Consider the following 22,337-nt stretch of genomic DNA (forward strand, 5'->3'; position numbering starts at 1 on the left):
AGTGTTAGATAAGGATGCTAAGTTCCTAAGTCTTTATTGGAGGACTATTTTGGAAATATTTGGAACTAAGCTTATTTTCTCTACTACTTGCCACCCACAGACTGATGGACAAACAAAACTAGTCAATAGATCCATGTTTATACTATTAAGGTTTTATTAAAAGGCAACAAGAAGTCTTGAGATGATTATCTTATTCATACATTTGTAATACATTGATAGAGCAAAATTTTTATAAATTAAAAACATAACAATCACCTTGGTGTAACATCCATGAGGTGCACCCTAGGTTGAGCAGAAATACATTTTCGTTTTAGGAAAAACAACATTACAACAAAGAGGTTTTCCCCTCTTGTCAACATAAGTTTTTTGCTTATTCTGAGTAGTCTTTATCCTCTCTTATATCAACTTCAACTTATCAATCACCTCTATTATCTTTTATGGATCAAATTAAATGGTTACTCAAATGTTAAATTAAACAAATAAATTATTTTTTAAAAATAGAATTTACAGTTTATTACATTTTTTTTTTATCTTTCTTTCATTCATTGTTATATTAATTTTTATATGATTATAAATTTTTTTATATTGTCTTCTCACCTTTGTAATAATTTATTGATGTTTTTCTTGTCCAACAAAATCCATCTTTTTTTTTTATGTAATTGAAATATTTATTAAACAAATCTAAATACTAGTCACAACTTATTTATTTTTAAATTAATAAATAACATTATCTATACTTAATTGCTTCTATTACATAGATTTTTTTAGATAATTATGGTATTGATACAAGGTATCCACCATAAAAAAATAGTGTTTAATTTTTTCTAGAGATGTAAGACAAGTATTCTTCTCTAAATATAGTTTATTTCATATCTAAGTCTAGGATTCAAAAAAGTAATTTAAATTTTAAAATAAATAAAGAAATAAAAAATAGAATTTTATCCAATTTATTACATTTTAAAGAAAAAAACAACAAATACTTGTTTTAAGAAAAATCAAAATAACTATTACAAATTTATAGAAAAAAAAATATTTAACCCTTCTTTATTTTTTTTTTAATTTTTTTTTTCAATAGAATTTGAAATAACATAAAAATTTCCCTTACAAAAATTTTCCGCCATATAATTTGGTAATTAAAAAACAAACAAAAATTGGTAAAACCATGCGTTTGAAACACTAGGATTCGAAGGACTGAGTCTTGAGAAAACTCCTTTCGCCGTCGTCTTCCACCGTAGCATTAGGGTTTTCCGAGTTTCACTTTTTTCTCAATATTCACTCTATCCAACCGATTCCACAAAGTATCCCAATTCCTTCGCAGTTCCGTTCTAGCAACATTATCCTGCGACACGGTACGGCATTTGGTTCCTCAGTCTCTGGATTCTAGGGCTTTGTTGACCCCTTTTGAATTGCAATTTTCACTGCATTTTCAGTTTTTTTTTTTTTTTTTTTTTTTAAGATTTCAAGAAAAAGTTGAAATATTTTGGATGAGGCTTGATGCAAACATAAACCTCTGAATTGAGAGTATTTTGTTTTTAAATCAATTAATTTCATACTAATTAGTTTCGAATTTCAATTATTCTTTCTTTGTTTTGTCAGTTGAATGATTTATACATTCAAATTATGTTAGTTTGACAACCTAATTTGATGTTACTTGTTATGGGTGGAAATTTTGAAAGAAAAGGAAATGTCTATGGTTGAGGAGCCGCTATATCCAATAGCAGTGCTTATAGATGAGTTGAAAAATGATGACATTCAGCTTCGGTTGAACTCAATTCGAAAGTTGTCTACGATTGCGCGGGCTCTTGGGGAGGAGCGAACGCGTAGGGAACTGATACCCTTTTTGGGTGAGAATAATGATGATGATGATGAGGTACTTCTTGCGATGGCGGAAGAGTTGGGGGTGTTCATTCCTTTTGTTGGGGGAGTGGAACATGCCCACATGTTGCTCCCACCTTTGGAGACGCTTTGCACCGTTGAGGAAACTTGTGTGAGAGATAAAGCTGTGGAATCACTTTGTAGGATTGGATCACAGATGAGGGAGAGTGATTTGGTTGAGTATTTCATCCCATTGGTGAAGGTTAGATACCATTGTTTCGTCAATGTAAATTTTCTTATACATCTTTTTTGCTGGTTGAACATCCTGACAATATTTTCTTTTGATTTTTGTTTTAGAGATTGGCAGCAGGTGAATGGTTCACTGCTCGAGTCTCTTCATGTGGACTATTTCATATTGCTTACCCTAGTGCACCAGAAATGTCAAAGACAGAATTGAGATCAATATACAGTATGTTGTGTCAAGATGACATGCCTATGGTTAGAAGATCTGCTGCATCAAATCTTGGGAAGTTTGCTGCAACTGTTGAGTATGCTCATTTGAAGGCAGACACTATGTCAATTTTTGAGGATCTTACTAAGGATGGTAATTGAATACATATTTCTCTTTCTTTATAGATGTAAAGGGATTGTCAATAGTAGATTCAAATTCAATAATAAGTTTTACTTAATGAAAGTATCCCTTTTAATATGTAATTTTATTCTTTAACATGGTTCAGATCAAGACTCTGTTAGATTGTTGGCTGTGGAGGGTTGTGCTGCTCTTGGCAAGCTGCTGGAGCCACAAGATTGTGTCACACATATACTACCGGTTATTGTCAACTTTTCACAGGTGCATTTTAGTACTATTAATAATCATATAATTAATTTTTCTTCTTCATTATGCTTAAAACTATGTGTTTGATTTAGTGATGTTCACTTTCTAAGATGTTATGCTATCTTTCTTTTTTTTGGCTTTTTTTTTTCTTTAAGAACAAATAGGGATACTCTATATCTTAAAGGACATCTACAGAGTAGCTTCAGGCATATATATACCTTGTCAAAAATCAACCAAAAGATACCAAGAATTGTACCGCAAAAAGAAATAAAAACCCTGGCCTTATCCTATGTATCACAAAATACATGGCTACATGCCTATATTCCAGTATTTTGAAATAAAAGAAATAGCTGCAAAATGTTATTATTCTTCACTTTTGATGTCTTGCAAGCAAAGACAACCATATTTTTATTTCTCAAAGTATCTCAAGATTTATGAATATATGTATTTGATTTATTATAATTTTATAGATACACCAATGATACATAGTGCCAATACTCTCCAAAATACATCTAATTTCATCAAAATATCAGTGTTGATTTATATGTTAATGTGATAGTAATCTTTTATATATGTATGTATATCTATATATTTATATTTATGTATTTATATTTATTTATAACAATATATAAAGAAGATATATGCTTTTGGTATCCACTTTTACAAAGACAATGATATCCCTATATTTGTATTCTAATAACAATAAATATAAATTGTGGAAATATAAATATCTATTTTTTCCTAAATAATATTCACCAAAAAGGAATTTTTTTTGTGGAAATATAAATATCTAAGGATTAAATAGGAAATTAATGCATATACAAAATAATAACTACTTTTTAAAAAATAGTAACTACCAACTTATTTAAAAAAATATTTATTTTTTCACAAAGGCATGTAGTGGCTTTTAAATTGCTAGTATATATAAAGGGGATATCCCCTTTTGGTGTACACAATTTTTGAACTATTTTGTCTTTATAACTTCTATATTATATCTCTACCCTTTATAACTACATAAAAAACTACCTCCTATTATTAACCACTAACTATTATTCAATCTTTATTAATTTTATTTTGCTTTATTTTTATTTAAAAGTAAAACGAGGCACAAAGTACCTTTTCTACGCCAGTATATATAATTAGAATAACTACCTTGTGTGGAAGAATTTTTAGTTTAGGAAGTTTTCTTTAAAAATAGTGTTTTTAGTTAAAAAAAAATTAGATGAGTGTTTTTAGGTATTTTTTCTCAACCTTCTATCTCATTCAATTTATTATTTTCAGTTCTATTTTTTTAAGTTGAATTTTATTATATATATTTTATAAATTATCATTGGTTAAGAATATTTTATATCATAGTATAAATTATTTATTATAAATCTAAAATATAATTTTTTTTTTGTAACCATGTTATTTGTGCGAAATATTCGTTGGCTTCGTCTAATCTCCTTTGGGGAACCAGGGGCTGGAACCTATTTAATTTATATATTTTAAATATTTATTAATTATAAAATTTGGTTATATCAAATGAATATGAATCTTGTGCATTGTATAGGTTAAAATATTAGTAAGTAGTAAATATGTAGTATATACTTTTGCAAAACATTATTAAAAAAACAACTGGGATGCAAGCAGTGGCATCCTACTTTTTTTTTTTCATCATTGCTTGGATCTTACAAAAGATACTAAGCATCGATTCTGTGTTTGAGATAATCCCTTGTTTCTAAATTAGCTTTGACTAGAATGTAGGAGCTGAGACCAATAACGGTTCCTCCATCTTTGCTTTGCTATCTTATAACTATAAATAAGTTTAGAGATTTCACTATCTCAGTCCCTTGGGTTTAGTTTGTTGATTGTAACTCTAAAAAGGAGTAGTCCCTCTTTTATCCTTTCCTCACAACTCTCAAACACACCTTTATTAATTTATTATGTCTGCATATGCATATATACCATGTATAAATGTATGTCCATGTGTGTGTTAGTCTATCAGCGGGATGTTGTCCCACTTTGATTTATTTATTCTTTTTCACCCTTCGATCTGATTTGATCATGAACAGGATAAGTCATGGCGTGTGAGATACATGGTTGCAAATCAATTGTATGAGCTTTGTGAAGCTGTAGGCCCTGAACCTACAAGGTATTATGTTTCTCTGAAATTTAATCATGCTGCATATCATATAACTAATAATACATCATTTTAATATATTGTATTATGAATTATAATCTGTGTTCACTAGTTGAAGTGGTCATGCATAATGGTTTAAAACTTTAAATATCAAAACTTGTGAATCCTATATGATTTACTCATATTTAACAAGGTCCTGATCATTGTCCTATCAATTTATCTATCTATTAATAATTTCTCTTGACTACTTATTGTAAAGAACGGAATTAGTCCCTGCCTATGTGCGGTTGCTTCGAGATAATGAAGCCGAAGTACGGATTGCAGCTGCTGGGAAAGTGACCAAGTTTTGCTGGATTTTAAATCCAGATCTTGCAATTCAGCATATTCTTCCTTGTGTAAAGGTGTTTCTTTCTTGTTTTGGTCTTGAAATTCAGTATTCTAAAAAAAAATTTTGCAGGCTAAAATACTTTGCCATATCTTTTTCAGGAATTGTCTATAGATTCTTCACAACATGTTCGCTCTGCTTTAGCTTCAGTAATAATGGGAATGGCTCCAGTGTTAGGGAAGGTATAGGTATCGAATAACATTCTTTGCAATTATTGTGATCTAAGCAAGGAACATTAGTATTCATATCATTCATGCTTAAATGTGGGTGCCCTTCAAATTACTAAAATTTTCTTTTTGGTGCATAGCTGTCAAAAATTATTTCCACCCCCCCCCCCCCTTTTTGTGTTGTTTAAACTCTAAAATGAGATGTACACTTCATTCTGTGTGTAGGGTTATACTTCATGTTATGCATTTTCACGCATGAATCACCTGGTTGTGGTGATTGGCTCATTAAATCTTCAAACAGCCATGTACCGATTTATGTCTTTTTAAAATACCTAATTGTCCCTTGTGAGTTGGTTTGGTGATATACGCACTGTTGAGTTTATTGACCTATGGTTAACCAGAATCACCCTCTAGGAGGTTTTTGTTTCAAGATATTGATTACTTTACTAGAATACTATAACCAGGAATGTTATTTCTTGGTAAATTTAAAAACATATTTGGTAAATTTTTTTTTTTTAATTTTTTTATAACTATAATGATAGGAGAAAAATGTGGGACTGGGAAAGGAAATTAATGTTATATTACCAGGTTAACTTTCCCTCACCATGGGCATGAAAATCTAGCAAACCATGAGTATGCCACTTTCCTTGGAACCAATAACGGAGTTTAGTGCAATGCACATTGGTAGTAAAGGTGTAAATCATGAGAGTTGAAGCCTATGTGAATGTTATTGATGTTTCTTGATAATTGTTCTTGAGTGGTTATTTTATGTAGGAGTGACAAATGAATTCATTTATCTATCATCCATCCACTTGTAAATCCATCCAATCCATCCATTATAATAAAAATAAATAAAGAATCAGATCCAATCCATCCATTTAATTTTATGGATGGTTAGTGATCCATGTACTACTTTTTTCAATATCCATTGGATTACAATATGAAATGCTTATTAGATTGAAATTTTAAAAAGACTATTTTGACTCACAAAAAAGGTCTTGTGAATTTTAAAAGACTATAAAAGAATGTAATGACTTATAAAGAAAAGAGAAATAAAATATTGCAAAAGTAAAAATTATTTAATTTTTAAAACATTACTTTTATGGATGGATAGGATATCCATCCATAAAAAGATTGTTAATGAATGGATTGAATGGTTTTTTTTTGCTTTAAATGGATAGGATGAATTGGATTTTTATGTGAATTTTTAATGGATTTAAATGGATTAATGGAATATTTTTATCTGATCCATTATGATCCTCCTAAAAAATTATTCGATCAATTCATTTGCCATTCCTAATTTTATGGTATCTGACTTCTAACTTATGCTGGTATTGAGACTTTTATGTTGGCCATACTGCATTTTGAATGTGATACTTTAATTCTGCAATTAGTGTTGTGGCAGTGTTTAGTTTTTTTTGTTCTTTCAAAATTTTCAAGAAACTATATGTATTCTCTTTTCTTTATTGCAGGATGCCACAATTGAGCAGCTCCTTCCTATTTTCCTCTCCCTTTTGAAGGATGAATTTCCTGATGTGCGGCTTAATATCATAAGCAAGCTTGATCAAGTGAACCAGGTTTTTGTAGTTCTCAAGTTGTTTTTATGTGCAAATTGCTTTATAAATTTCTAGCAACCTGGTTTCCTTTCTCTTTTCATTTGACAATGCTGCAAATTCTAGCTCGCAATGCTTATGGTCTTATGCCACCTTATATGCACTTGCAAAATAAAAATTGTATAAAGAACTCAAACGTATCAAAGAGATGTTGATTAAGTCATTCTTGCAGGTGATTGGAATCGATTTATTATCTCAATCTTTGTTACCAGCCATTGTTGAGCTTGCTGAGGATAGGCATTGGAGGGTTCGGCTTGCAATAATAGAGTATATACCCTTGTTGGCCAGTCAATTGGGGGTTGGTTTTTTCGATGACAAACTTGGTGCCCTTTGCATGCAGTGGTTACAGGACAAGGTTTGTGGACTCTACATGCTAGGTTGAGCATAGTTTTGGGAATCACTTTTTCTACATAACTGTTGTCATTAACCTCCTTGTTTGTCATAGGTTCATTCAATCCGTGAGGCAGCTGCTAACAATTTGAAGCGCCTAGCTGAAGAATTTGGTCCTGAGTGGGCCATGCAGCATATAATTCCACAGGTTTGTTCATGTGTTGGCTTAGATTGTTGTTTTAGAATAATACACCAACATGTCTATATGAATGTGTTTGTGTGGGTGTGTTTCTGTATCTTCTACAAGAATACATCTTGTTTTGCTTTATTCTTTGATTTGGATACGTTTCATATTTTCATTGTGTGCAATATGATGAAATTTTAGAAAATTACATTAAATCATAGTGAATGAACAAATAGCAGTTTTGAAGGCCAATTCAGGTTACTACCAAAATCAACTTCACTTGTGGCACACATTCCCATACAAAATCTGTGATTGATCATTGAGATTAATTTGGGCACATTTCAATCACATTCAATGGTTCAAAGTCTGTTATACCAAAATCTAAAACAAACGGATACTTGGAAAATTACGTAAACCATAGTGGGTGAAGAAAGAACCTTGTTGGATCTGTATAGAATGTAGCTTATATGAAGTATAAAATTATTAAATTACAGTGCAGACTCTTTTGTATTGGATTGTCATTTTTGTTTTGCACTTTTTTTCTGTTAGTTCGTGTATACTAGTAACCGATTCTCTGATTTGAGTTAAAAAAACAGGGACAAGTTTTTTTGAGCCAGAGTTGGGGGGAATTTTGCTCCAAACTGAACAAATAAGGTTGGGCTGGGTTGGTTTGGCAATTTTTGGTGCTTAACCTGAACTGAACCGACGTTACAAATTTGGGTTGGTTCATGTTGGGTCAACAGGTCACAAAAAAAATATTTTCTTCAGAAAAACATTTAATAAAAAAGAACCATTAAAAAAGAAAAATAAAAGGTGCAAAACATTTAAAGAAAAATAAGTATAAATATGCAAAAATTATGTATAATTAAAAACTGCAAAATAATAAAAAATAAACAACCATATATGAAGAACAATACACTAGAAATATATTGTAAGAAATAAAATTTAGCAAAAGTATATATTGATTCACAAACTGGGTATAAATATCATTCTCCTTATAGCATAAATTGAGAGAGGACAGAACCCAGACTTGTAGAACAGAAATAGACTCACAAAATAGAGAAATAGAGTGAATAGAAAGGAAAGGAGATGTAGGGAATACAGAGGAACAAAGATTCAGAGGAAGTGAAGGAAACAAAGAAAGAGACTCAAGAACAGGGAGGTTACCTGAGAAAACCAAATTAGTCATTTGCCGGAATGGAGATTTCAGTCATATTGTTCTCATTGCGATGTTGGGTTTTGTTTGACAGAATAGAGTGGTCAGAGCATATTTGGAATTCTTGTATTAAATTAAATAACATTCAATACACAATTAATGGTCTCTGAACAGTCAGAGACTCTACATTGTTGCTCTATGCTGCCCAGTGTTATGAGAACCGGATCAGTGATCGACTCAATCACGTACTGGGTTAGTAGTATTGAATCACTAGGTCATTACTTGAATCGATACAAATTATTTTCTCATATTTATAACCAGAAACATGCTTGGTATAGTGGTTAAAAAACAAGTTCAATCTAATAGGTGACTCAGATTGGTTAGGTGGTTGGTTCCCAGGTCAACTGGTTGATTTGAGCTGATTTTGATTAACATTGAGCCTATCAGTCACTGTCATGACTGTTATGGCAAAAACATCTGCCATTGACCGCCACGCCATGACAATCCTGCAATGCCATGGTCCTTTGATAACGTTTTGCTTGAAATTGGTGACGCTGCGGCCTGGTACTGGATTTGTCTCATTTCAGCCTAAGCATATATGTACTGATAACCGTAACCGAATAATGTAATTAAATGTTGTGCTGGTACTTGATTAAATATGATGTCATGTACTGAACAATCAATACTCTTGAAAATAGGAACTTCTATATTATTTGGCTTCTACAAATGACCTTGGAGTCAAATATCCAGATAATTGAGAGGTTTAGTTGAACAAAGCTTGGATTTGTGGTTTCTTTCAGTCCAAGCTTTCTTCTGTTCTCTGCTAAAATCCTTTTTGCCAGTTCTACTCTAACATATCTCTTGAGCTCGATACATGTTTCCCCTTTGCTATGGTCTAAGATGCATACTACAAGATTTGCTTTTAATCTAATATACTAGTTACTTTTTAGTTGATTTTCCAAATATAACTTACACGTAACTGTATTGGCATGTATGAAACAGGTTTTGGAGATGAGTAGCAATCCGCACTATTTGTATCGAATGACCATTCTTCATGCCATCTCTCTACTTGCTCCTGTAATGGGCTCTGAAATCACTTGTTCGAGATTGTTGCCTGTTATTATTAATGCATCTAAAGACAGGTATCTTAATTTTTTTTGAGTGCGGTTATGCTATAAGGTATTGTTATAATACCTTTTTAAATACTGCCTGTTTGATCCCCTGTAGAGTACCCAACATTAAGTTCAATGTGGCAAAGGTCTTGGAGTCAATCTTCCCCATAGTGGATCAATCTGTAAGCAACTTAGCATCACATAAGTCTACTAATTCTTGTGTTTTCTGTCCTCTTATATACTCTTTGTTTGTTGTTCACTTCTAATGTCTGTGAACTTCATTTCCATTTAGGTTGTGGAGACGACCATCCGTCCAAATCTGGTTGAGCTCAGCGAGGATCCCGATGTCGATGTAAGATTTTTTTCCAATCAAGCACTTCAGGCGATTGATCATATCATGATGTCTAGCTAGGCAGCAATCTTTAACACGCCTTAGATTGAATGCCTTTGTAGAGATGCTAATATTATCAAAAGTACTTGTATTCTACTTGGTGTTCCTCAGCGATAGCTATATATGGTTTTGTGAGCGATATCTTAGTCATTAGCAATTTAGGTGATGTTGTACCCGTGTATAATATGTTGATTGTATGTTGCTAGGTTCTTTTTGTTTGTTGTCCTCGTAGACAGCGAATTGCTTGTCTGTGATTGCCATAAAAAACTACTTCTAAATATTAAGGACTCAATCTAGGTTAAGGGAGATTAAATCTTAGCTTGTATAATATGTATTTTACATTGGTTCATTATATATATATATATATATATATATATATATATATATATATATATGTATGTATGTATGTATGTATATAGAGGGGGTTATAATTATACCGGTGTAACTTTTACTAAGTATTACACCACTCAATAACTTTATATTAATTATAAATTTTGTAAATCCAACCGTTAGATTGAAAGTTCATATCAATTTATACGTGTATATCAAATTTTGTTAAAATTGAACAACTTAAAGGTAATCAAAGTGTTCATATTTTAGTATATTTTAAAATGAATATATTACGCTAATTTTGTTTTTATAAAAATGAAATATCAAATCATCTTGGATTAATATAAAATTTTGTATATATGATTTAAGAGATATGAATACTTGGTAATTGGCGTAACATTTGGTAAAAATTACACCGGTGTAATTATAACCTCTATGTGTATATCAAATTTTGTTAAAATTGAACAATTTGAAGGTGTAACACTTGGTAGAAGTTATGTCGATATTATTATAACCTTCCTTATTTAATCATCTTAGATTGTATAAAAATGTATTTTATATTGGTTTCATTATGTATTTTTGCTAGGAGCAGTAATGGTTATTATTATGGTATTCTATAACTATATGACACTATTTTATCTCCTATTGGCCAACCCAAAATAGTTTTCCTGTGGACCTCAACCCTGTATTGCTGCATTTACGACCTTTTACTAAATTCCTACCATTGGGGTTGTTTCAAACTATTTTTTTTTAAACACCAATTAGCACTAAACTAGTGAAGGTGGTAACTTTAATAAATTTGAAAATATATCATATTTATGTAAGGGACTTGCTGATTCAAAATGTTTGCCCAGTTAATAGCGTAGAGACGAAGAAAAGTTGTAATAATGAAATCAAGTCAAATTATAATATTGAAATCAAATTACATTTAATAAAATTATTCTATTAAAACTTTGAAAAGGGATGAGACTAATCAATACATGATAAATTTTGCAACGTTGTATATGTTAAAATTTTTTCGGTAATATATGTTAAATTTTATGTAAGCAACAATTGAATTTGAGTAACTTGACTTACACATATTGGTATTTTCAGACAAGTTTGTTTTTTTGTATATATATATATATATATATATATATATATATATTATAGTTTTGCAATTTTAAAAAAAAACTATTCTTTCTACTTAAGAATTTAGTGACTTGTATTGTTTTTGTTTTTGTTTTAGTTTTTAATTTTAATCTATATCTAGCTTATGGTTTTTCAATCACTAAACCGTGTTAATACTCAATTATTACGGACTTTTTTTTTTTTTTTTTGCTTAGAGACTAACTATTTAATTGTTAGATCAAAATTTAACAACTAAAAAAAGCTTCTGTTTCTGTCAAAAGCTATATATTCAGTCTCTGTATTGTTATCTAAATCGCAAATTTTATCTTAAAACGTAATTGTCATTATTCATGTGTGTTAATTTCTGAGTTTAATAAATACCAAGCTTAAGTTGACAACAAAGTTTGAGGTCATATAATTAACAGTTCGGATTATCATTGACAATATTTGGGTCAAGCGAGAAAATATTATATAATTTAGAATTTGAATAGTCAATGTTTACATTTTGATTTTTTTTATTGATGGAAAAGCTATTAAATTGAATAGGAATAGTTGTTACATTATGAAGGTTATCAACTCTTAATGGAAGAACAATGAAGGATTGAAATCCTCTTCAATGTGTCATGAATCAATTAAACAAATAAATTTGACATCACATTTAACCTAAAATCCCGATTAAGGCATTAGGTTTTTGGATTCGTGGCACTTAAATGTTGTTTAACTTGTATCTCTATCCAATATGAAATTCAAAACTACTCACACTTGCATTTTAACACAAGTTTGTAATTTGTGAAAGCTTACATGTAAAAGCATGTGATTCTCCATTAGTTTACATGACAAAAGCTAAAGGAATTTCTACTTTACTCTAAAATTCTAAGCGTTTTATTGTGTGTATGAAAGGTGGTCTATAAATTACTCATAAGAAAAATGTTGAAGAGTTTGAAGAGAAAAGACATTTATGCCATTGTATATGTATTTAAAATAAAATAAAAAATAAAGACAAAAACTTATGACGCACAAAAGAGAAAAATGTTGAAGAGTTTGAAGAGTAGTAATGGTTAGTTTTTAAAAAAGAATGAAAGAATAAATAAAAAATGGGTCAATTGAGGGTAAAAGTGTCTAAATAAAATGAGATAAAAGAAAATTATCAAAAATATGTATTGTCTTTATATATATAAAAGGAAAAAGAGACACTTTGTGTCTTTCTAATTTTTAAAGTAAATAAAAAAAAATAAATCATGAAGTGGGTAGTTACTTATTTTGTAAAAGGAAAAAAATGGGTAGTTATTTATAAAGAGTAAGTATTTTAAGACTGAAAATACCTTAAGAGAGAAAGAGTTATTTAGATTTATGATTAAATAAAAAAGATAAAATGTACAATGATCCCGACAAGTCATTACACTTAGTATAGTATAGTTACTATGCAACTGAAATACTAAACTGAAATCTACTACTCTTATGGTTTTCATGCAATAGTTTCTGATCATTCATGTAATTCAATACATGTATAAAGGTAAAAACATAAAATTGTTCCTGTATATATGAGTAAAAACAAAAATCCCCTTATGCGATTACATATATACCCATTACATATATACAATCTACAGAGGTTATACAACTATGTATAAAATAATCCTAATCCTTAGTTAAATGTCACTACAACAACCATGCTATATCAAAATAACATCACCAAAATTGGGCCATCACCAGCACGATCCTCTACCAACCAACCAATCTATCCTACTAATCTTGTTTCATTCTCATACCAAGTATGATTATTACAATTTCAACCATATGGAGAAAAAAGGGTAAGCTTGTGAAATAAATAACATAAACAGTTCAACAACATAATAAGCTCAAGTAAAACTTCATCTGAAATCATTCACCAATGATTTAAAACAACAAATGAATAATATCAAGTAATAGTAGATCATCATATAAATACCTCAACATAGATGATAAACAACTTTCAAACACAATAGAGTCATAGCTAACAATGGAACAATTATTAAAACCAAACATAATTGCTAAACAACTTAACAATGAATGTGTTGCCACACATAATATCCAATGAAGGTCTCTTATAACAATAGTAAACAGTATAAGTGACTTGACCCTACCGAATCATAACAACTAGTATAAAACTAAAAATAACATTTGACACAACAACTTGAAACAACTAGTATAAAATTAGAAATAACAGGTAACACAAGGTTAGGTTGTATATAATTGTGTGTGTATCTATATACATTATATAAAAGGGGTAAAATTTTTAATATATACATTCAGTCTACAAATTTTTAAAATAATTTAAAAACTAGTTGATACTACATTTCATTAATTTAAATTGACAGATAAGCATAAAAATATTTCATACATTGATTTGAATCTATATAACAAAATATCATATAATTTTTAAATGTTTTAAAAAAATTTAAATTTGATTTATATATTAAAAACTTTTAATTCAACAATTGAATTGTTAAAATTTGATAAAACATGAATTATTGAGTGGAAGAAGTCTACCAATTTTAGAGTAAGTGGATCCCTCCTATATATATGTGTATATATAGATGTATAAATTATAATTAAATGTTGTAAAAGGATAAAGTCCTATAATCATACATAATTATTCTTTTAAGATGGGATTTTCTTGAACAATGATTGTAGTCTCTTTATTTATTTATTTATTTATTTTTGTTTGGAAAATTAAAGAAGATAGATGTTTGGACATCAAAATATAAGGGAGGGATCAAAATGAATTATATTGGTATAACTTTTACGATTCTTATACCATTTAATAACATTATATAAAAAGTGAATTTTGTCAATTCAACTAATGAGTTACCACTTATATTACTATGAATATGAATGCCAAATTTTGTTAAAATTAAATTACAACAGAAAAAAAAATTCAAATTATTCATATTTTATTTGCATTAAAGCTATCCTCCAAATGATAGTTGGAGGCTAATTTTTTGGAGACATAAAAATTACTAAAATGAATTGTCTCTCTCAATAAGGTTTTCTTTATGTACACAGTGAGAAATCGAACTCACCATAACATGTTCAAAGAACTCAATTATCTACCAACATTAAGATTTAAAATCTTGTACATATTACTCACATTCTTCACCACTAAGTTGACCTTGTGAATTTTACAAATATGTTTATAATTTGGTCAATAGGAAAAAATCTCGTCACTCAACATGTATTGAGCCTTGACCGAGTAACAACCTTAAACTATTTACAATATTATTCAAGTTTTTCTTCATCTCTTCTTTCATTATTGACAAAATAAAAAAAATAAAAAATAAACGTACACATGTAAGTTAAGGTTCATATGAAGCTTAACGTGCATTACAAAATTATTTTGACTGGTGCACAGAAAATTAAACAAGGTGAACGCACAGAAATAAGCCATATGTTTATTTTGAACGATGAAAAGATTTTGGCAATCATCGAACACCAAGTTTCGTAACATGTTCATATACAGTTTTCTTGCACTACTAATCACTCTTATGCCTTCTATTCTTAATACCATGTCAAACTCATAAAGATATGCATTCAAAGAATGACCTAAAAATTGTTGGACTTCAGAAACAATGTACAATATCCAGTTGATGTCAGAAGCAAATTTAATTGTTAATTCTTTGGTCAACTAAACGTTAAATATCACCATTTATCTTTATCCTTCAAATCTCAGCCAATAATTAACTCCTTTACGCAACATGGACTCCAAGCAAGTAGAAACAAATTCAAAATTTAAGAATAAAACATAAAATGTAATTTTCTTGAGAATTCATCAATGTAGGGAAATATTTTAAGAGCCCATTTGTTAAAGTTTGTCTAGTAAAATAATCATTTTTTTTAAATAATCTCTTATTTTAGTTCTTTATATTTTTTTTAAAATAATCAAAAACTAAAAAATGAATATAAAATAAGTTTAAATCATAAGCTATTTTTTTTAATAGTTTCTTAAAAAACCAGCTGATTCTTTTGAAGAAAAATATGGTTTTTATAATTTTAAATTAACAAACATAAATTAATTTTTATTTGTTTAAATTTTGTAAAATATAACCGCTTGATTTTTTTTTTACATCAAGTACTTTTTTTTTTTTTTTTTTTTTTTAATTTGTAACAAGCTGACCCTAAATATAACCATTTTGAAATATTATAATTATCGCTATTTAATTGAGGCCCTTACCTAAATTCAGGATATTTTTTTTAATGTCTTCCTTATACCATTCAAAGCTCAACCAATAATTAATTCCTTTATATATAACGTAACCTTGAAACCAAGTAATCACGTAACCAATAAGAAAAAAATTAAAAAACTCCAGATGTAATTAACTAAACAATTTATCCTGTAAAGATTGATAAACACACACATACACACACACATACATACATATATATATATATATATATATATATATATATATATATATATATATATATATATATATATAATATTCACGTATATATATATATATATATAGTTGAGCTCCCTTGTACCATTAATATCATAGCAACAAAGTTGATTCTCTCTTATTCCATATTATAGCATTATTAATATGGCTTCAAACCCAGAAGCATACAAGCCATATGGGAAGCAACCCACCAAGGGACAATGGACCACTGGTCTCTATGATTGTTGGGATGACCCCTCTCATTGTAAAGTCCAATTAATAATTTTTTTGGGATTAATTATTACATGCTAGCTTCTTGCTTTTGTTGGTTGATCTAAACACTGTTGCTACATACGATATTTATAGGTTGCTTCACATGCTGTTGTCCATGCATCACGTTTGGGCAGATTGCGGAGATTGTTGATGAAGGGACAATATGTAAGTCAATCAATGAAATCTAATATTCATGAGTTATTGGATGATGTGTTTTCTACAAAATTAGTAAGTCCAAAATTTAGGTATAGTTTTTATTTTTTTTAATTTTTTTAATTTTTTTTTATGTATGATTAGTGTTATTGTTATATTAGTGTTGAATTTTACTTTGACATTATATATTTTTATTTAATATGAGCCTTATTAATATACATTTATGTATATTATCGAAATAAAATTTTAATTCTGATCGGAGAATAATATCAACCACACTTAAGAAATTATATCTAAATTTTATTCAATTTGTAATATAAGCATTATATGCCACATAATATTTAACTGTATTAGTTGGCTTGCTTATAAATTTTACATATATGAATGAGGTTGAACGCTAAGATATCAATTATTTAACATATTCATAGTTATTATTTATTTCATGAGAAGACGCCTCATAATCAAACCTTAATTTAGAGGTGACAAAATTGAGAAAAATTCAAGTCTTACTTCGATTAAAGATAAGACAATTAAAAAATATATAAGTGGAAAATGATCCTTACTTTATAAACTGATTTTGTAGGATTGAGTTAAGGTTTAAATTCACTATCTTAAAAAATATAGATACAACCGGTTAGACTTAGTTTTGTTTCCTACTTCTAAAGTAAAGTTCTAGTCATATAAAAATATAATGCTTTTCTCAGAATTTTAGTGAAAAGATGAAAAGGATAAATCAAAAGATAAAAGAAGTTAAAAAAAATCTCTCAAAACTCTCCTTAAAAAAATTCTTAAAAACATTCTTATTGATAAATAATTCTTAAAATCGTTCTCATTCAATATAATTATTCTAATTTTTATATATAAAAAATGTGTTGAGATTAAAATTTTAAAATTTAATTTAAACTAATATTTACTAAATTCAAGGAAAAATATTTGAAAATATATCATATAAATAAAATAAAGAAGAAAGAAAACGAGTTAAATAAAAAAGAAAATCATGTCTAAAAACACTTTCATTAAAAAAATTATGATGATTTAATTTAAAGTATAAAAATAGATTGAAATAGAAATAAAATTATAGCTATAATCAATGTAATCGCTTGATTCCTGCAAGTTGATGCTACATTTAAAATTTTAAAAATAAGACCGTAACAATATGTAGAATTAATACACAATGAACCACAAATTTCTGAACAAACAATTAATTAGATACAAAGTCAAGTAGTATGAATTATACTTCAAGTGTTTTTTGTGGTACTAATGTCCTAATCAATACCAATCAATTTTCTTTCAAGTTCAATACCAATAAATTTTTCTTTTATTTTTTATGTGACTCATATTTTTAACTACTCCCTTTGGATTTATATAAGTAAAAAAAGTACATAATTTTTTTAAATTTAAATATAACTAAATTCTAACTAACTTATCCAATTTAATATTATTATTACAAAAATCATCCTTAAATTATGTCATTACTATTTTCAATAAATACTATTAAGGATAGTTTAGGAGGTAAAGTTTAGTTTTTATATGAAATGAATAAAATTAAATGAATTTAAAATTTAAAAGGTTTGACTTTAAAAGGTTTGACTTTGATTTGATTGTCTTCTTTAAAACTTTAACTTAACTTATTTAATTGATATATGTCGATACGTGATTTTAAGGGTTGATCTAACTTCTTAAAAAGTCTGACTTAAAAATTTATTTAAAAATACCTTTAGCTAAACCTGTAAATAAGGTTGATGTAGGTTTTAGCCAAAACAGTGATAAAATATTTACAATATATTTATCATGTGAATATAATATTATTTTTCCTTTTGAAAGAAAATAAGAAAATAAAAAGCTAATAAACCATCATTCAATTGCATCAATTGGCAGCCAAAAATGCAGCATGTTGCATTTATATTTTCACACACGAGGGGATGAAATGGCTATATGGTGCAACTTACAGATCCAAATTGAGACGATTGTTCTCACTGCCACAGGAACCCTACTCTGATTCATTTGTTCATTGTTGTTGTTGCATTTGTTCCCTCACACAAGAATACAAAGAACTCAAAAACCGTGGAATTGATCCTTCCATTGGTAAGTAATTCCCATTCATATTCCATTTCATGCATAATATCTATCTATGTTCCTATATAGCTTAAGAGGTTAATGGTCATATGCACCGATACTATAAAGTAATTTTATACTTTTAGCTAAGTCAAATATCATTGTTTGTATGACTTTTTATTAATTAAATTTATTCATGTTGAATACTGATTATAAAATTTACATCTTGTTTAAAAGGTTGGGAAGGTAACGTTGAGAAGTGGAAGAGGGAAGGCGTAGACCCTCCAATTGTTCCCACCATGTCTCGTTGATTTGAGGACTTGCCAATTGTTGCCACTAGGTTGTGAAGTTAATTGTTCCATTATTTGAGTTGTTATGAGTTGAAAGTATTTGCATGTGGTGTGTATACATTAATAAGTTGGTGTGTAAATTAAATTCGTAAATGCATGTAGTTGATAGCTTATATATATTATGCTAAGTTGAATTTTGGTTTCTTTATAAGATCTATGAGCCTTCTTATCCAAGTAAAATAATATGAGACAAAATAACAATGAGATGTATCACTAAGTGAAGGCCTATAGTGAAAATTTTATGATTTAAGATTGTTTATATATAGACAATTGGATGTAGTTTTATGTGGAAAGTGAATAAGTATAAAATTCCTATGTGAATCTCTCTTTCTCATGACATTTTGCATCATATCATCATTACATTGCATCACATTTTAGTGTCTACGACTTAGTTTCCTTAGGTCTTCAAAGCTAATAGCGTAGAACCATTAGGTCAAGTACTTGCTTGACATATTTGATTTTTTGTTTAAGTCTAGTGCTTACTTGACACAAGTTACAATTTTATTTTGTATAAGCTTAGTATCTACCTGACACAACCCATGTTTAATGCAGCACAAACATTTGGTCACTCCAATACTAACATTAAGTTGATCTAGCACCAACATTTTGACCAATCCAACACTAATACTCGATTGATTCAGCACCAACAATTGGTCAATCCAACCCTAACATTTGGTGGATCCAACCTCAACATTCAGGTCATTCTACCACCAATATCCAACCATTCCAACCCTAACATTTGATCATTCCTACATTAATATTGGTTAATCCAACACCAACATTCAATCAATGTAGACTACAATTCAGTCAATCCAACCTTAGCGTTCAATCTCCAGCACGAGCATTTTGGAGAAAAGAAAGATATTAGAAGGAGGTCGAATAATGTAAATAAAAAACTCAACACTTTTTGAAATAATGAATTAGTATCCAAAAGTCTTAAAAGTATAGACAAAGAATAAATAACAAAGAACACAAAGTATTTTTATACTAATTTTGTCTCAATAGGCAAGACTACATCCAATTCTTGATCAACCTGATCAAGTTCCATTATTTTTAATAAAAATACAAGTATTATTTTTATACTTACCTCTTCAAGCAACTATCCAAATATTTTGTGAACAATGAACCTCTCTGGGCTTCAACAGCTAAAAGGATCTAAGAGAATTAGACCCATTATGAGGTTTGTGGACCTAAGCTCAACTTGAGCTATATGCTACTAAATATATCTTTTTGGGCACTTGTGTATATTTTCTTTTATTTTGGGTCAAATAATATAGAAACTTCATTATAATTTTTATTATTGTGTAACATTTGGACCTAGGAGGTGCAAATCATTTTTGGGACATGTATTAATGTTTGTTTTGAATTTGAAGCACATGTGGCCAACCAAATCAATAAGCTCATAGGGGACCACATGGTGTTACAAATTTAAATTCAAATGTTAAGCACATGGTAATCAAAAACAAGTCACATTTTCCTTGCTTGTCACATGACCTTCTTTCATTGGCTAGTCTACATCTTAGATCTAGAAGCACATGATGCACATGGCAAGTTAGAACCAAAATTTGAATTCAAAATCTTGGACGACCAACACACCCTAATTAGGCTACCATTGTTCAACTTAAACCAAACTTAGTTTTCTCCATAATTCATAGCTTTTTTTAAGACTTTTTCCTAGTGTAGTTTGTCACTTTTGAGCATGTGAAAATTTCATTTTCTGAATTCTCTCTAAAATCTCTCTAGAATTATTAAGGAAAATTTCTTTCCTTAAGTGCTTGTATTAAGGAAACTCTCCTTGTGGCAAGTTGTTCATTTCTAGCTTAACCTTTCTCTTGAAAGGTGGTGCGCCAATCCTCTTCTACCTCATCCATATTTGCTTTGCTTGTTTGAGTTTTTGGTCCATGGAAGAATCATGTGAGCTACATTGGAGAATTCAGATTCCATTTTACAAAAGAGTTTCCTTCATAAAGCTCTTATAATTGACAATCTTTAAAAACTTGTAAAGCTTATTTTATTTTATATTAAGTGTTGTAATTGTGCTTTACTATAAGCACACTTATGTTAATATTTTATCTTTTTTACATTTGTTTTAAGTAATTTCAATTCATTAAGTGATTATGTAGTGTATATTATGAAGAGAATGTGAGGAACACTTAGTATAAGTGTTCTTACCGGAATCTGTCGTAGGGACGATCTTCCAAGCAAGATTGGTGAGCCTCCTTCACTAGTACGCTTGATGCTCCAAGATAGGGGTGGTACCTGCAAAAGAGACTCCGATGCTAAAGTTAGGGTTTGTATGAGTATTAGTCTCGTATATATAATGCACGTACCTTGGTGTGATTTAGGGTTACTTCTGGCTTTGGGCTTGAAATAAGATATAATATGGTATAATATGATTAAATGGTGGATCTCATATGGGGCGAGATCCTCGGGGATCGGTTATGATTTGCTTAAATACCAAGCTGACGTCGCGTAGCGCGTGCCCGAGGTCGTCTTGTATTGCTGTGCCGAGCTCAGAGCTCGGCTTTGTAGCACGGATAGTACACTAGCCCCCCGAGCTCCGAAGACCGTAGGTCGAGGAGTTAATACCGAGCTTGGTAAGGGGTCGTGACTCTTGGCGTACGCTTCTCTCTTGTGATGCCACGTGTCACAAATGTCAACTCGCCTCCCAAAACTCGTGGGGGGCGTGCTGGTGGGAGGTAACGGTCATGTAGACGTACCTTGGTAATATTAGGATCATTGTCAGGGTTTTACCTTGTGATTGCGGCGCAGTGACAAGATTGTATTTTTATCTGTTTGACGATGTGGCCTCGTTGGGCCGATGTGGTACCCCGATGTCCATATTTCATGGCCAAGTCGAGGAAATCGGAGGTACCAAGTTTACCACTTGGTTAGGCTAGTAAACCTTCGACCGAGTCAATAGATTGGCGAGAGACAAGTCGGTGACTCGACTGGCCAGTACACTTGTTCTCCCAAGTAGCGAGTGATGTAAGAGTGAAGGAGCTTCTAAGGAGCTCCCTAATTTTTTGTTTGAAGGTTCGAATTCGACCTTATTGAGTAGATGTGATCTTCAAGGGTCGAGCTCGACCTTGGTTAAGAAAATGTAGTCTCAAGGTTAGGTCAGATAATAGGTTTCGCCTGGAGCTAGAATCCCTGAGATCGGTCATGGCCTACTTGAGTGCCGAGCTGGCATCGTATGGTGCATGCCCGAGGTCATCTTGCACTGTGATACCGAGCTCAGAGCCTGGTTTCACAGTACAGATAGTACACTGGACCGTAGGTCGCGGAGCCGAGACCGAGCTTGTTGGGGGGGGGGGGGGGAAATGGCTTTTCGCGTACTTCGGCCTGTTAAGATGCCACGTGTCAAAACTGTCATTTCTTATCTCGGTAACCGAGGCCCGTGCGTTAATGGGTGTGACAGTTATGCAATGATGGCTCCTTTTGTCATAATGGGTCTCATTTATTGGGCGTTCAGGTGTGTCCCCTGGTTGGCACGTGTTGTGGCCGTTTGAATTTTGGGAGACCCCTTTTCTCTTACTCGCGC

At 30.3% G+C, this 22,337-nt stretch overlaps 2 protein-coding genes across 3 annotated transcripts; both read left to right on the forward strand.

The window, feature by feature from the left end:
- Window positions 1–1,145: 1,145 nt before the first annotated feature.
- Window positions 1,146–10,438, forward strand: LOC109793156 (uncharacterized). Of its 2 annotated transcripts, none has more exons than XM_020352616.3 (13): window positions 1,146–1,349; window positions 1,677–2,077; window positions 2,173–2,419; window positions 2,553–2,665; window positions 4,705–4,784; window positions 5,032–5,173; window positions 5,259–5,339; window positions 6,797–6,901; window positions 7,110–7,292; window positions 7,383–7,475; window positions 9,610–9,749; window positions 9,835–9,901; window positions 10,012–10,438. In XM_020352616.3, the coding sequence occupies exons 2-13, from the start codon at window positions 1,685–1,687 to the stop codon at window positions 10,129–10,131; spliced, it is 1,764 nt and encodes a 587-aa protein (XP_020208205.1). In that variant the 5' UTR covers window positions 1,146–1,349; window positions 1,677–1,684; the 3' UTR covers window positions 10,132–10,438. The 2 variants fall into 2 exon arrangements, with proteins under 2 accessions (XP_020208205.1, XP_020208206.1); XM_020352617.3 differs by having other exon boundaries at window positions 1,682–2,077.
- Window positions 10,439–16,086: 5,648 nt separating this feature from the next.
- LOC109793155 (protein PLANT CADMIUM RESISTANCE 9) lies at window positions 16,087–22,337 on the forward strand. Its single transcript, XM_020352615.3, has 4 exons — window positions 16,087–16,227; window positions 16,329–16,400; window positions 18,267–18,473; window positions 18,681–22,337. The coding sequence occupies exons 1-4, from the start codon at window positions 16,128–16,130 to the stop codon at window positions 18,752–18,754; spliced, it is 453 nt and encodes a 150-aa protein (XP_020208204.1). The 5' UTR covers window positions 16,087–16,127; the 3' UTR covers window positions 18,755–22,337.

This window comes from Cajanus cajan, chromosome 11 (genome assembly GCF_000230855.2).
Source record: "Cajanus cajan strain Asha chromosome 11, NIPB_CcT2T_4, whole genome shotgun sequence".
Taxonomy (NCBI): domain Eukaryota; kingdom Viridiplantae; phylum Streptophyta; class Magnoliopsida; order Fabales; family Fabaceae; genus Cajanus; species Cajanus cajan.

Excerpts from the sequence above, each read along its gene's own strand:
- LOC109793155 (XM_020352615.3), top strand. The coding sequence starts at position 16,128 with ATGGCTTCAAACCCAGAAGCATACAAGCCATATGGGAAGCAACCCACC. Across the intron at positions 16,228-16,328 it reads TTGGGATGACCCCTCTCATT|GTTGCTTCACATGCTGTTGT; the intron begins GTAAAGTCCAAT and ends CGATATTTATAG. Across the intron at positions 18,474-18,680 it reads TGGAATTGATCCTTCCATTG|GTTGGGAAGGTAACGTTGAG; the intron begins GTAAGTAATTCC and ends CTTGTTTAAAAG.
- LOC109793156 (XM_020352616.3), top strand. The coding sequence starts at position 1,685 with ATGTCTATGGTTGAGGAGCCGCTATATCCAATAGCAGTGCTTATAGAT. Across the intron at positions 5,174-5,258 it reads ATATTCTTCCTTGTGTAAAG|GAATTGTCTATAGATTCTTC; the intron begins GTGTTTCTTTCT and ends TATCTTTTTCAG. Across the intron at positions 6,902-7,109 it reads AGCTTGATCAAGTGAACCAG|GTGATTGGAATCGATTTATT; the intron begins GTTTTTGTAGTT and ends TCATTCTTGCAG.